The sequence below is a fragment of the Protomyctophum parallelum genome (assembly GCF_964188405.1).
Source record: "Protomyctophum parallelum genome assembly, chromosome: 8".
NCBI classification, from domain to species: domain Eukaryota; kingdom Metazoa; phylum Chordata; class Actinopteri; order Myctophiformes; family Myctophidae; genus Protomyctophum; species Protomyctophum parallelum.
This window is the reverse complement of record NC_139703.1, coordinates 28,754,048-28,770,305: the sequence shown is the minus strand read 5'-3', so window position 1 is coordinate 28,770,305 and position 16,258 is coordinate 28,754,048. Positions and strand designations below refer to the sequence as shown.

General features: G+C 41.4%; 1 protein-coding gene across 1 annotated transcript; it reads right to left on the bottom strand.

Annotated features, from left to right (window-relative positions):
- Window positions 1-771: 771 nt before the first annotated feature.
- On the bottom strand, window positions 772-16,258 carry dctn2 (dynactin 2 (p50)). Its single transcript, XM_083770861.1, has 14 exons — window positions 16,055-16,258; window positions 15,673-15,741; window positions 10,669-10,765; window positions 10,204-10,265; window positions 9,912-10,010; window positions 8,993-9,153; window positions 7,851-8,001; window positions 6,979-7,044; window positions 6,415-6,453; window positions 6,002-6,079; window positions 5,552-5,623; window positions 5,082-5,184; window positions 3,264-3,355; window positions 772-2,216 (listed from the first exon to the last, which is right to left on the bottom strand). Exons 1-14 carry the CDS (start codon window positions 16,088-16,090, stop codon window positions 2,130-2,132), a joined length of 1,212 nt encoding a protein of 403 aa, XP_083626987.1. The 5' UTR covers window positions 16,091-16,258; the 3' UTR covers window positions 772-2,129.

Below are 16,258 nucleotides of genomic sequence, written 5' to 3'. Positions count from 1 at the left end.
CAGGCAACTGAAAACAATAACTGATTAATACAATCTACTACTCAGTATGTGAGGTTAAAAGGTGCAATGCTGCCATCTAACGGTTACATCCAAGTACTGCCAAACATTTGTTTTGTCTTGATTCTTTCTTTGTGATACACACGCAGATTAGACACACCAGCAAATGCACAAGAAAAGGAAAGGAAGTAAGGAACCTTAAAATAAGTGATGTAATGCTAAACATTCTGTTTGATTTAAAGTTGTATACACTGTATACAAGACTTCCAACAACAAATGACCAAATTGGAGTAAGCACATTAAGATGTGCCTCATACTGCCAATATATATATTTTTGTTGCCATTATTTTGAAAGTGAACATTACAAATATAAAACAAATGAAAAAACTAACGGAGAAAATCACAGCCCCCTCACGCATTAGAATTTTCTTCTAAAGGGTGAGGGGGCCATGATTTTCCTATTAACATTTTCATGTATTTTTTTATGTTTATTTGAAAGTGAAATATGCCATAACCATAACCATAAGTACGGCTTAAACAGAAATTACCATTTTTGCAGTAGTAAGAGCGAGTTAAAATCTTAACCAGTATCTGAACTAGAAACATTGTACTCTATTGCCTTATTTTATAATTCCTTTTTCCATTTGAGTTGTGTTGTACTGTAAATGTTGTGGCAGTTTCTTTTCTTCTTTTTGCTGATGTAAAATGTGTACAAAAAAAGTCACATGATTTAATGACAAACTTGTTTCATTCATGGGAGAGTGAGAGCCTGGCTTATACAGTAGCACTGATTTATTGTTCAGTTTCCTTGACCACAGATGTACAATACAGTCCATTTGTAGGCAATGACAGAGCAGGTTAAAAGTTTGTCTGTGGCGTTTGGTCTCAGTCATAATAATAATAGTTACAGGCGACTGAGCATGAAGACACATTTAAGGTACACAGGCATATTTACAAGCATCCCTTCCGTGACTCACTCCGGACACAAAACCAAGACGTTGGATTTAAAATGATCTGTGCACGGTTGAAAACATGTCCTTAATCTATCGTGTCGAAATCCCCTCGTAACAGGCACGTGAATCATTTCAGATGACCCAAGCACACTGTATACATCAAACTAGTGTGTAGTTCCAAATGAAGGGAATGAAAGAAACCATCGTGTATAATAATTGGGGTAGTCTGATATACACTAGACTATGACTCGATATTAGCATTATGTATCCTGTCAGGCTGTTTTCCAATAGCTAATTAAGCACATTGTTGATACAGATGTTAATCTGGTGTAATAATTCGTTTTCCACTTGTATTTTGAATGTATAAATTAACATTTCAAGCACTACTAAGTCCTTGTGATGTATAATAGGGTAAACAAAAGCCATGCCTGTATAGAATGAAAGGCACGTGCACAGACAGTGTAATCAATGCCTTTGAGTTAACCACTAAAACCCTATATACGTCATTGACCGGGGTCCCACAGGCGTCTATATTACTTCCATCCTTTTTTGCCTCTACACCAAATCTAATCGCAGAAAATAGCAGATCTACAAGTTTACAATGGGCTATGACACATTGTGAGCTCATACATCTGCTATTATTGCGAACATTTGGCTGTTATGACAGTTCCAGAAGAGGGATGCTAGGGTTCATGTGGTTAATTATGGATATCAGAATCTTAAAGCGCTAACAATATAAATTGATATACTTGGCTTTCCTGTTCTCCAAACTATCAGTATTGGCCTAGACAATTTCATATCGGACAACCTCTATTCATTTATAACACTAATAATAATCATTAAAATAACCCAGTCTAAATCAACAAGGGCAAACTGGGAACCGCAAACAGTGGCAAGTAGTCAAATGTTGATCTATTATAAGATATTTCATTGCAAGAGAAATGAAGTGCAGGGAGGGGACAGCGGACAAGAATATTTGGTCTGTTTGTCATTATGCCTCCTATTGTGTGTCCCCCTTAATTTTCTAACATTCCGCTTTGCAAAAGAAGGCGGAGAAGGAGGAACAGAGTAAAAGAGGAAGGAACTGAATAAAGAGAGTGAGCCCTCCCCCTCTCATTCTGTCCTCATATCCTTCTATGTTCTTTACTCTCCTGGACCGTTCCAAGTTCTGCTGATGGTTTATTTAGACAGCTTCTGCATCCTTTGGTCCAGAGCTGAAAAGTTTTCTTCTACCGTTGCCAGGTTCTCCTTCATGGTGTTTTGGACCTGGTGAGGGAAAGGAGGAGGTTATTGGAGAAAGCGGGAGTAACGTAAAGATGTTGTTTAGACAAACCAAAAAAGTATGCAGGGAAGTGGTTTAGAGCAGAGGAAAAAGTTGCGATGAGAATGAGGGAGGGAAGTGGTTTTGAGGAGAGGTGGAGGAAGAAGATCATTTATGGCGAAAGGGGGAAATGGGAGGTAAAGAAAGACAGGGCCAGAGGTTGGAAAACGTAATGTGAAGTTTTTTTCATTCAGAAGACAGGAAATAAAGTGTGCAAGGGGAGAGGGTGTGTGATGGGGCAAGGGAGGACGCATTGTGTTAATAGTGAGAGAGAGGGGGAGAACAAGAGTGGAAAGGAGGAGACTGTACCAAGAACAGCTGAATACATGAATATAAAATGTTTTAGGGCTGGATGTGAAATGTACAAATCCTGTTTTGTACAGGAAAGTGCAACATTATTAAAATAATTAATGATGCTAGAATCACAATTGGATAATTTTAAGGCTGTATAAAGGTCACAGTGAAATTTCTCGCTATTACAGAGGGTTTTCTCAACTGACTCTTTCATCCAATGTAAAAGCAATAAGCATCTAGGGAGAGAAGGTGACATGGTGCCAGGAGTAATCATAATCTTAATTACCCAGTTAATTACCTGTGTGAAGACTAAACAGTAAAGTAGGCCGTTATACAAGCCTGTAAAAACTATTTTTCTTAACGACAATGACTTGGAGGCTAAGTGAGATCTAGCCTTTTAAAGATGATTAATCCATCTCAGTGTTACTTGGCTTTTTCAGTCTACCTTACACAGCAGAAACTTGAGACCGCAGAGTCAGCATAGCGGAGCTGCTAATGCTGGATTCCAATTACTCCTGAATAATTTGGGAATAATTTGGGAACCTGAATAATTTGGGAACCCCAGCTATGAGTCAGGAGGACTTACAACTCAGTTGGTGGGAGTGCAGGTGTGTGTGTGTGTGTGTGTGTGTTGGGGGGTGAAGTCACTGTTGTATTTTCTTTACATTTAACTAAATATCGCGTGGAGCTCGAGATACCTGTGATAGCAATGTGCCGTTGTCCTTTAGAGAGTTGTTGATCATCTGCTGAGTGGTGTCCAGGTGGGTCAGCAGCTGGCCAAACTGCATAGCTAGAGTGCACACACATTACATGTCAATTAGCCCTTCACTAAGTCCCTCCCCAACCCATCCTTGTCCAATAGGCACGTTAGCAGCGAAGAAAGCTTGACCTTCATTGCAACCGTTGCTAAACTATTTGGATTGGCATTGGACAATCGCTTTTTGGGGTGGGATTTAGTGAATTTAGGGGGGGGGGGGGGAGACATTTTTTTTATTATTATAGTTTGCATAACAATCTATTGAAGGGTCTGAGAATAAGATGAAGTTTTAGATTTCAAAGCTACAATATTAACACATTTATGCCTGAAAGCTAGAAGACTCCCTGTGCTTTAACCACAGGGAGAAAAATAAGAGTCAAAAGTTGAGCCTGATTGATGCCAGATTTTTGGGTCTGATGCCGATCGCGATTGTGGAGTCCTACACACAGATTAGATTATGTTTTGACTGATATTTTGTAAAGGGGAAGAAAGGGGGGAAATCTTGGATTTGATTAACAGGGTTCATACATTTTCAAAACTTCTCTATAGCTTTCTCAAAGTATTTCACCTCTTTTCCAGCTAATGAAGCTCTTGCTCCAGTGTGCTTTCAATGCCCACATGACAGACTCAAGCGACAGATCTACAAGCTAACAACAATCACGGTGAAACATATTCTTAGCTTGTAGATCTATTAGTTTTGTCACGTGACGTCCTGTATACATTAGGCTGCCCTCACACTACATTTTAACATGTTACATGTTTCACATCATGTTAGACATGTTTTTAATTAACACTATCAATAGACAAAACTATGTATATCCACATTTTTCCTTATAAATCAAACAAATAAAATATCAATTAAAAAGTAAATTACTGCTCGTAATGCAGCGTGTAATTGCAGACACAAGTCAACAACTTGTATCCGATATGTTGGACTTTCTCTAATCCAAAGCACATTGACCAAAGAAGCCTTACTGCAGACTCCGACAGGTTTGACAAATAAGATGATTAATTACACTTTACAGCATGCGGAAATGCATTCTCAATAATCCCATTAATGCCAGGGCCATGCATCCATGTGCTACAGTGAATAATAAAAAGATAATATGATGTATAACACTAGGCATCTCATTTGTCCCTGCAGTTGGGTGTCTAATGGCCTTCAATTTGAACCCTCACATTTTGCCTTTTGTTCCATTATTACCCATCGGAATCACATTATCACATTTCTTTCATTTGCAATCTTTTTTTGTGGATGCAAATCTGTTTAATCCAATGGTTTGGTTTTGGTTTTATTTTACTGACCAGATGCAACCTGATCTACGGTTCATATTCTGCCTATTATGTTCATCGCTCACCACACTCTCTCTGACCTAGATTCATTCTCTCCTTGAACTCTCAAGGGTGTCATTCCAAGGTTCTTTCCGCTCACATAAAAATACAATATGATCCTTATCACGGCATTGGAATATACCAGAAACAATATACCGGTAACATCTTTTAGAATATCTGCAGCACAGACCCATAATTCAGTGCCAAACTATTGACAATAATATAGGGGAAGGCATTGTGCTATATTGATCTCCCCGCTCATACATTGTTCTTTTCACCACGCCAGCATCCCTATTCTATAGCAGATCCACAAGCCCACAACGCGTTGCAACGTGTTAAGATTTAGATGGTGAAAAGTGGTCAAAGTATAGTTGTAACTCTGGTTAGTGAGAGAGCATGCATTGTGAGCTGGTCCTGTGGTTTTTACCTTGCTCATGCACGTCCTTGACAGCCGTGAGCCTCTGCACCATCTGAGGTAAGGAGGTGGCCATGTCGTCCCATTTCTGTACCACGTCATACAGCTGTGATACCTGAGGGACACACACACATACAACAGCAATGACAAAAAGCAAGCAATAATATGTGTTATTTAAATAACCCAAGGCTGGAACATTTCCTTAAAAACTTATTTCAAGGACTGATCAATAATGTGATTCTTCCCTGCAAACACAACACGGGCCAGGGTTTCTGTTGAGATTCACGATGCACCTGCTCAAATCGATGAATGCCACAAAGCTTCGACAAATGCTCTTTTGTGGCTGAGAATTCTGAAGATGAACTGTGTCAATAAGAAAGAGCGGTATTTATCTCTAGATTCCAAAGCACAGACTTTTCGTTTGGAGTAATGCTTCTAGGACTGTCAGACAAAAGCCTTTAAAATCTCCAAGGGCAACCGACCTTGCTTTGTGTGTCCGCGTCCTCAATGGCTGTCTTGTGCTTGGCGATCTCATTCATCTTCCCAAGAACACTCTGTAGAGAAATCACAAGACGACGTTTGGTTGAAAAACTAAAAGAGCAGAACTGTCCTTCAGGATTGGGATCAATCTGATGTTTGTGTTCTGCGGAAACCACATAAGATTATCTTTTTTTTCTTCGTCTCCCATGTTTATAAAGCATTTAATCACTTTCAACCTTGCATCCCTATTTGGGCATAGGTAAAAGTAAAAAGAAATGTCAAACATTTTCAACACGACAGAAATTTCAATCTCTGATAGCATTGGATGGCCATGTAATTTGCTGTTGTGTTTGTGTGAGTTGTTTTTCTTGACAGAAATGATTGAAAAATGACCCTGATGTGCCAAGGACAGGATGCCAGCCTGACAGTGCTGTGTGCCCCAAGGGAGTTACCTGCAGCCTGGCTTCCACCTGGTCCAGAGTGGCAGAGTCCAGTGCACTGACCCTCGCCTGCAGAAGCTCCATGGTGTCCTGACACAAACACATACAAACGGTCATAATTCATGTATAGTTTGTATACGCACAAAGTCACAGAACAAAGTCAAATTACTGCGATATTTGAATTGAATTGGTCCTAGTAGTGCTTTGATATTATAACCAACCACTACTCTGATTGATCTCTAGAAGCAGACAGCTATGGTGTCTGTAATGCATAAATTAATACACCTTTGTAGAATAGTGTTGCGCACTTTATCTACAAGCTGGTTGCGGGGTTGCAGATATGCTTTAGGAATTACGGCACACGACAAAGCCCACAACAAAGTAATGCAATAATGCATTGAGAGGAAGCTGATGTGTTGACTCACCACCAAACTAGTCCCTTGTACACCAGCAGTCAGAGGACCCTGAAAGGTAAATCATTCATATTCAAAACGGTATGAAGCGAGACGTCTGAATGTGCAACATAAATGGGTCATTATTTTACTTTTTGATGACACTTTCAACTTGGCTCAAATGGTTAAATACAATAACTTGTTCATGAATTTAGTTTCTATCTCTTTATTTTGCCTATAGATTAACAGTTCTCAATCAGGTGGGCTTTACTAGAAAGTTCTTTATAATTTAGGACATTTAGGACAGGATATGCTCTTATATAGAGTGGCTTTCTAGCTTCAAGTGTGCAATACTGGAGTAAGCGGCATGAACCCTAGTCAACAAAGAGGGCAAGTGGTCAAGTAAATGGAAAGCCAAGAAAACAAGTAAGTGCTAGAAATTCCACAGCATGGTACTCAGGGGGGTAAGTGTCTTCGAGGCTGTTTGGAGTGTTGTGCAGCACGGGGTGTCTGTACTAGTACTGTATGGTGTTGGGGGGGGGGGGAAGCAAGGCTGAGAATGTGTGTGCTTGTGTGGGGCTAGAGTAGACCGTCTACCTGTTTGTCTGATCCTGAGCCAACAGCTATCTCCAGCTCAGCCAGGCGTTTCTCCAACTCTGCCATCTGCAGTGAAGGGAGGAAGGGAACACATGGCCGACATCAACAATAGCATCCCCAACACAACACGCTACTGCAGTAATTCTCAGACTTACAGGGGTAAGTCATTCCCACTAAAATATTGTTTTCAGCTGAGAATCCAAAGCACAAAATAGACGCCCTGATACCGACACACTTTTGTATTTCTTACATAGATTTTTTTTGTTCACTTATCTATACATTTGTATTCTTTCCTTTCTTTGACTTCAAAACCCATTAAGAGGTATGATGCAGAGAGCTAGCCGGCAACCCGTGTTTTTATTAGCAGGTGGCTGACATAAAATTAATAAATTATATTGATTGAATTGGTTGTATTGGCCCAGACCAAAACACATATGGCATAATTATGAAATATTTTTCAAACGTGTATGTTAGTTTCCGGATTTAACAGATTTAATGAACTTAAATAAATTGTTCATAACCAATATCAGACAAAAGAAAATGAAAAATTGGAGTACTATGAGTAGTAGCTCCTTTTGAGAAGGAAGGGAAGTCCGCACACCGTGTTCTAGCTCCCTGTAGAAAATGTATTAAGCTTGACAATTTTTCAAACCAAGCAGGTCTTCATCAGGTCACCCAGCGATGTGTGTGCTTCCCTTTGGACTCTACCCCCTTTTGAGAAACACTGAGCTAGTATAATGAACACCAAGTGTCACCGTGGCTTATTTGTAAGCTCACTGCACTGAGAGACTGTGTAACTCATAGTACAGTCAGTACAATCATTCCTAATAAATAACAGTCCTAGCCGGTCCACTATGTGCTCTCTGGCTTACCTTGGCAGACTCATTGAATTTATCCTGCTCGGGTCTGCTGTGGAGCTCATAGAGAACCACTCCATCTGGGCCTTTGGCCGGTGCTGCCTTGCCCTCTCCTGAAGCGCTACTGCGACCAGTCTTGGATGCTTCCAGCTGAGTTAGCAGACGCCTGGGTTAAGGATGGAGGGGTGGAAGGAAGAGGCAAAAGAATGTGAAGCATGGGAGACAAAGAATTAAGAAGAAAAAAAAGGGAAGGAATGAGAACAAGACAAGGAAGAGCGGGAGAAAGGGGGAAGAAAGGATGGAAAAATAGACACAAAGGAGGAAGGCCAGAGCTCTGTAGACTCTACAGAGCTCTCGCCTTCCTGCAGAAACGCCTATGCTCTAGTCTACAGTGTAGAGCATAGGCGCAGTTTCACAAAACAGTTTACCTCGCTTTCTCTCCCTCTCGCTCTGCCTCTTCAGACCTTTTATCCATTACCTGCTCACTTTCATACTGCTCAGCACGAGTCTGACAGGGACTTCACCTCCTCTCCACTTCTACATTATACCCCTCTCTCTCTCTCTGACTGTGCTCTACCTAGTGCTCTCTCTCTCGTCCCAATTTAGGCAACAGACACTCGTAAACTGTATAAATTACAATGGACCGTCCACAACAAGCACTGTAACTAGTGTGTATCGTTCACCATTGCGGTCTTTGTAGCTGTAGTGTGGACTCTGCCATACAATTGAGTTAGAACAATTTTTTTAAACTATATATTTCGGCTTATAAGGATAGTTCTTGATGTGGATGGCCCATAAATGAACAGATAATAATGTGCCAAGAAATCAGTGCCACGAAGTAACTATGATAACAGGGAGACATCAAACATAACATCTGAATAACATACTTAGCATCTGTGGATAAGCAAAGTAACCAACTATTATACCCTCATACCCCATCATTAACCCTCAATCTACAAACAGAGATACTGTAGGATTTACTCTTCATCTCCATTCTTTTACTTCACTCCTCTCTCCCTGCAGCCTCCATTTACATGCCCAGTGGCATCTTGTGAGACAGGCTGACAGATCTAGAGGTTCCAGCCAGGATTGAACTCTCTCTCCGTGCCCTGCATCAACGCCCACCACCCCTCAATCAATCTCCAGAGCATATGTACCTGGTCAGTGCTCCATCTGGGTCAGCCAGGTTGATATGGGCCTGGGGTCCCAGCAGTGAGTCGAGGTGGGATGAGACCAGCTGCTGTTTGAGCTGGGCCGCCTGCTGTGCCAGGACCACTGGGGTGAGGCGCTCCTCTGCATTGCTTTCCTTTGTGATGGCCTGCAGACAGGGAAGGCATACCTAGAATTTATTCAGGTCCAAAGAGCAACACCGCCATTGGCTTCTCTCTCTCTTTGATGATTACCAGCCATGCAGGTATAGCAGGCAGGCCATACGCATGTTTGCTAGTCATAGTCATTTGCTAGTCACTACTAGTCATTAGGGATATTCGGTTTCACAGTCTGTTCAACATCAAACACATAAGAACAATGTACAACACAACATAAAGACAGCGTACAAACATATTATATCAGCAAGGCAGTTTGTTTACTGCTGCAATGGCCAAGTGGACAAACAAAGTTAGTCAAATTGACAGGAAAATCAAAATTTCTTGTGTTTTTTTTATTAAGCTCAATTTAGTGACAAACATGTTTACAACCCTGTTGTATATTGGCATACACATCTAGAGAGACACACATGTACATACATAATAATACCACCACCACCACCAGACTGCATTGGGATCAGGACTTAAGTGCAAAGAAATATTTAAAATGTTACAATGTGCAGAACTATTCAAGGAAACTTGCAGAACTACACTGGCCCAGCTGTTAAAACAGCCTAATTGGAACACTATTGAATTTTGGTTGGTGTTTGGGTATTTCCAATGTACATTTGGACATACACAAATGTCAAGATTACTGTTGGATAATTGAAATGTTCCATCCCAAACTTGCTTATACTGAGGGGGCAAGTAATATCTGTGTGTGTGTGTGTGTGTGTGTGTGTGTGTGTGTGTGTGTGCTTGCGCTGCTGACCTGAATGGTGTCAACTTCTTGAGTGAGTTCCTGGATCTCATTTACTAGCCGTTGATACTTCTGCTGGGGTGTCTCCTTCACTCCACAACCTTCACCCAACTACGCAGACAGGATAGGAGAAAGAAACATCAGTTATCATTCAACAGCAAAGACAGGATGCCACAGAGTCTGAGAAAGGAGCCACAGTGAGACTAAATCTGACAGCGTCACAGACAGAGGGAGTTCACATAACTTATAAGTGACTGAAAATGAATTACCAAGCAATCACATTGAGTGCACAGAATGTACTCACAATTTCATATTCTCCCGACTCATAACCCACTCTTTTGCTTCTGCTGATTCTGTCTGAGAAGTCTGTAGGAATGGGATAAACAGAGAGACAATAATAAATGTCTGTCTGAGATTCAAGACTGACTTCGTTCCACATTGCAAAATGTTTGATGCAGCAGTGCCATTAAATATCGGCACCTTATTGACAATAACTATCCCTGCTGCATGCAATAGAGGGTATGCACATGCATAAAGTGAATGGCAAATACATTGGCAAAGTGAGTTTAACGTTGTTTAATGCAATCAGATTCTGTTTGGATGTATGGGCTGTCAAGGCCAATAAGTAGTTTTATGCTACTCAGTAGGCGTTCCCGCATATCTTCCGGGTATGATGATGATGTCATGTGCACACCCTCTCGATACTGCCCCTCTTCATTTCCTTCAAGTTGTTTGTCCATGTATTCATAGTCACTCATTATAAACTGACCAAGTCCCTTGGTGCCGACATGTTTGTCTTTGAACTTGTCATAGGCTGCATTGGGGTTGACCACAATCCTCTCCACGCTGTCACTGCAGAGCTCCTCCTGTCATTCATGAAATTCAAGAAATAAGAGTCAAGATACATCAGAGAGAACAATGCAAAAATCATACACTCACCTCTCAGCTCATACACAGAGTATCTCTTAAGGCAAGCCTTGATCAAAGCAAGTCAAATCCAAGGTAGAGATGTGAGCCGAGGACAGCCTGAGCTTTACCATTCCGCCCCAGAAACCTGGTTCGTAGCTGAGAGAGTTATGTGGTTGCTTTATACTGTAGGATTAAATACGCTTGAGAGCTTTGGATATCATGACCAGTACAGACCAGCACACAGCATTTATTGACATCTGCAACGTCCGAACTGATCAACGATCAATGTGCTCAAATGTCCCGTCATCGGTGTTATTTACCACAAATAGCTTAGCTGAAACAATGTCAACATGGACTTCTGCTGCTTGTGATAACGATTCAACGTCGTACATTACTGGGTTCAGGTTGTCAGACAACCAGGATGATTAATCTCTCCAAAAGTTGAACAGTTCCATGCAGGAAACCAAAGAACGCTGGGGGTCGAGAGCGCTGAAGCACGACGCTTGGGCGCTGCGAAGAGGAGTGCCCCAGTGGTGTGCGACTTTAGCGTTGAAATGCAGACAGTCAGACACAGGCGTTGCCAACTCAATAAATGCTTTGTGTGGAGTGGAGTCAGTGGACACAAGTAACCTCTTATTGATGGAAATAAGACTAACCCGTTTTGACTGTCTTCAAATAGTATAAGCCATGACATTCTTTACATTTACAATATATGCAGACTGCAGAGTGGCCATTTTTGAATTACCTGAATCTGAATTTAGTATCTGCATCTTAAACCAACCATCAAAGCTCTGAAGCATTTGTCTCAGCCCTAGTATAAATGGACAATGTAAGTATGACTAGTCTAATATTACTAGTGTGCTAACAATGTGAAGTGGGTAGATGAAGCTAGTCTCAGATCAGTAGCCTCTACACACAGTGACTCATCGATTAGTCATTTAGGGAACCAAGGGACTAATCGGTGGATTATTATCACAACAACACCCAGTTAATCAATTAAGATGGACTAGTAGAAGGTTGGGTAGAATTAAAACACCACTAGTATAAACACACAGACAGCATGGATACTGACAGACACATGGACAGACAAGGACAAATGAGACAGACCAACAAAGCATGCACACACAAGACAGATGTTAGGGGAGGGGGGGGGTTAGTCAGGCTCTTACCAGCTCCTTGGGTTTCCAAAGAGAGTTAGAGAAAACAACGGAAAATACAGAGGGAGAGAAAAAGTAGAGAGAGAGACAGAGAGAGAGAGAGAGAGAGAGAGAGAGGGAGAGAGAGAAACAACACGGATTAATGTGGTTATCACATGCCATGCATACAGCAGGCGCAGTAGGCCAGGGTCGGGGAGATAAAGAAAGAAAGCTGTGTAACCGAGTGTGGCTTCTGCAGGCACTGGAGACACTATTTGTGGAAATAGCCTATGATGTTTCCAGTACTCTCTCTCTCTTCCCCCTCAGGGTGGTCGATGATCATTCAACAGCCTTCACTTACAATCCGTTGATACCACTGGGAACACTTGGGGACTACTTGTCTGAAGAAGAGCCTGTGTTGCTCAAAACACCACTCCATTAAATAAACTTCTCTAAATGGGAGGTATTTGTGTGTGGACCTTTCTGGTCGTATGTACGTACAGTACAGGTATGTGTTGTTCCAGCACACATTATATTGAACATTGGAATTTGCACGTCTTCAATGTTTAGGAACTAATCTTCATGAATGAGGGGAGGAGAGGCAGTGCAGTAGATAGAATGCAAATTTGTTAGGCAAAAATCTAAGCATCAATGAATCAACGGGCTACTGTAGTGCAAGGGCCATGTTAAACAACATGCAAGCCGCCCTGATTAGCTTAAACCCAGAGAAGTGCTGAACCCAAATGTACTTTGAATGTCCCTATAGTCTGCATGGTAAGTGGGTTAGTAAGGAAGCAATTGTTAGAACATACGGTAATAGCAGGTAAAGGAAAGAGTTATTAGAGAGCAAAACACAAACCGCTAAATTTTTGCTTGTCACTGTTGCGCGCAAACCACCACCCCACACACACACACACACACACACACACACACACACACACACACACACACACACTAGTCCAATAGCCTAATATAGGAAATATAAACTGGTAATGTCATGTGGTGGAGTTTGCCTGTCAACATTATTTATACCATAGAGAAAATAAGCCAGAGAATCAAGTAAACCAAAAATCAGGACAGAGCAACTGAAATCAAAGATGGGAAAAGGATCAATCGTTTGCACTCCAACAGAAATTGAAATATTGTAACTGACGAAGGAATACAAACTAAAGAATTAAAAAGGGGCGCCCCATCAAACTATTTTCATTCCATCCCAATCAGAAGAGGCAGGGAAGTGGATATAAGATTAAAAACCCATGCAAAACAAATTTACCGCAGTGAACTCACTGAGAGGAAAATAGAACCAATCTTACTTGTACAAACTATGGTCCCAAGAGGGTTGGGGAAGAGTCAAAACAAGGACCGAGGGTAAGGGAAGGAAGAATATAGAACATGGAAGGGAAAATGCCAATTAGATTTTATTCTGCTGGTCAGTCAATATAAGCTAAATATATTGAACACTAATGTTGGATGTTGGGTCATCCTCTGGACTCATGCTGATGTTAACAACTTTCAACCTGGCCTTCCTATTTTGATTTCTAATAGAGCATATATCTAGACTCTAGAGCAAGACCCCCCCGTGCTCTGGCAGTCAGAAATAACTCGTAGATATTAGATATTACCAGTAATACGCCTTAAAGGTGATAAAGCGACCGCTAGGGCTGGAGACAGTCTACCGGAATAATGCCAAGAATGGGTGAAATTAATAATTAATATCAATTCAACTCTACAACATTTGTCTTAGCAAAATACAAGCACACCGATGAAGCCGGTCGATTTGACATATGGCTCAAGTGTGTGTCGCCCAAACTGTGGGAGGAGTAGCGTTTCCAAAAAAAGGTTACTCTAGAAAGAATAATAAAGTGTTCCAAGTACTATAGTCTAGTTGCCCTGTTAGGGCAAACACAGTAATAAACTGTCTCAGCGATATTGTCAGGGAGTTGTTTTTGTGTCGTCACAACTTTAAATGAACTGTCTCAGAAATGTGGAATATTTGGACGGCAGTAACATTAGAGTTTTCTCTCAGTCAGTTGATTCTTTATATCCATAAGAGTCAAACCACCACGATCATGGGAAATGGCTGGGAAAGTCCCTGGCAGTCAAAATGCCCAAAGCAATCTTTATAATCTTAACTTAGGCACAAACCAACCATTTTCTAAGAACAATATTGATGTAACTAAGAGTTTCGATGAGTTAGCTATACCCCTATATATGAAAGTCAAATAACTTCAGTATTTTAGTTTCTTATTAATACTTGCACAAGCAAGTACTGTGGTCAGCTGCGTATGTATGTATGTATGTAGGCCTGTCCTCGGTGGTCTCTAATTGCCTGTTGATGGTAACGTAATTAAGATGTGTTTCAATGTTAATGGTTATGTCAAAGTCGTACAATTAGTCACACGTTACCGCAGGGAAATTTGTTTTACACATTTGACCCATCTCTTGGAGCGGTGAGCCACGCTCGGGAATCATTAGTTGATTAGCCTAGGTATGTAAGCGTGTCCTCGGTGGTCCCTTATTGGTTGTTGATGTGGACGTAACTAAGATAGGTTTCAAGTTGGGAGGGCAGTACTTGCACGCTCTACATGTAGGCCAAGTAGGCCATTTATGGCCTAGTTGTGTGCATGGCGCAAGTTGGCAGCTCGATAAGAGTGCATTTCTAGTTTATATTGGGAAATAAAGTATAAAACAAATAATAATATATCACTGTTATTTACTCAAAAAGAAAAGGTCACCTAATCGATTAGCCCTCCAAGCAGAACCCAATGGTACTGAAGTTTCTGACATTTTTGACGACACAGACTATGGGGTCCTGTTGCAGCAGTATCCTGCCACCTGGTACGCGGACATAATAAAACATAAACACCGTGTTTACGGCCTATCTGCGCTCTTTGACAACTTTTTCTCGTGTGAGGGCTTCTGAATCTGTGAAATATAAGTACCTATACATGCCGCTGCGAATATCTCCTGTGGCGCGGAAGCCGTTAAGTATTTTTAATCTTTGTTTGACCGATTTGGTCGCTTCGATTCTTCTCTTCCTTCCTTGTTTATTGACACCTCATTGTACCGCCTATCTGGCTAGCTAGTGGCGCTATAGCTATGACAGAGCAGATCAGAGGCAGGGACGTAGCCGCACAAGCCAACCGCACACCGGGAGGCGGTACAATAAACGGTAAACAAACAAGAAGAAATAAAGCGACCAAATCGGTCAAACAAAGATTAAAAATACTTAACGGCTTCCGCGCCACAGGAGATATTCGCAGCGGTTTGTATAGGTACTTATAGTTCACGATTTCAGAAGCCCTCAAAGGAAAACAGGCCGTCAAACGGCGCAGATACGATATTAGTGAGCATATTTATGTCCGCGTTCCAAAATTCCCATACGAAAATATAGTTATGAACAGGGACCCTACAATAAAGCGACATCAAAATTTCAGAATAGCTTTATGGAGGGTTCCGAGAGGGGCTACTAATCGATATGTGTGAAAACACTAAATTGAAGGCAATGGCACATTAATTAGGATCTCATCTAGCCTAAAGAAAGAGCAGTAAAACACAGAGACATGTGTTAGCAAGCTATGTCATTGTTTTTTCTATGCATTTCTCGCCAATAAATAATGCAGGCACGTTGATGACACATGAAATTCTGTGACACCAACATGGAAACGTCAACATCCCGGCTATAGCTACACTGCAGTGTATATCAGAAGAACAAAATAAAATCTCACCGACTCAAACTGTGCTTGGTCATCTTCTGGCAGGTCTCCCGTCTCGTAGACGTCGGGCTCGTTAAAGGCCTATTGGAACAGTTACAATGTTGTTATTAATATTGTTATGAATCACATCAAAATGACAGCTAGCTTGTCTTTTAGCCTGGCCAACGCCCCGGCCCATTCCCTTTTGCTAGCAAGCTGCCACATTACAAGAAACATGCCACGACGTTAGCAATATGAGTTTAATCAGCAATATAGTTATATGTGGGCGAATATTAACACAAGAATAAGCATCAATTAACCATGGAAACAGAACCTGTCATTAGCTAGCTTCAATGCTAATCGTGCTAGCTAGTAGCAAGCTATAATCGGTTAGCCGGAGGAGTTAGCCACTTACGATTCCTGGCAAATTGGCATATTTAGGATCAGCCATTGTTGCTAGGATGCGAAAACAAGGCCAGTGGGAGAAAAAAACAGAAGAAGAGTAACTTAGTCCAAAGAATGTTTAGATTGTGTTCTCCAGAGGGAAGGGAATCAGACTGTAACAAAGGATGAGATGAAGCAGCAGTCTTCTTCCACCCCGGCGATAGATAGCTGGTCC

Excerpts from the sequence above, each read along its gene's own strand:
- dctn2 (XM_083770861.1), bottom strand. The coding sequence starts at position 16,090 with ATGGCTGATCCTAAATATGCCAATTTGCCAGGAATC. Across the intron at positions 8,002-8,992 it reads CCAGATGGAGCACTGACCAG|GCGTCTGCTAACTCAGCTGG; the intron begins GTACATATGCTC and ends TCCTTAACCCAG. Across the intron at positions 6,080-6,414 it reads TACAAGGGACTAGTTTGGTG|GACACCATGGAGCTTCTGCA; the intron begins GTGAGTCAACAC and ends TGTTTGTGTCAG.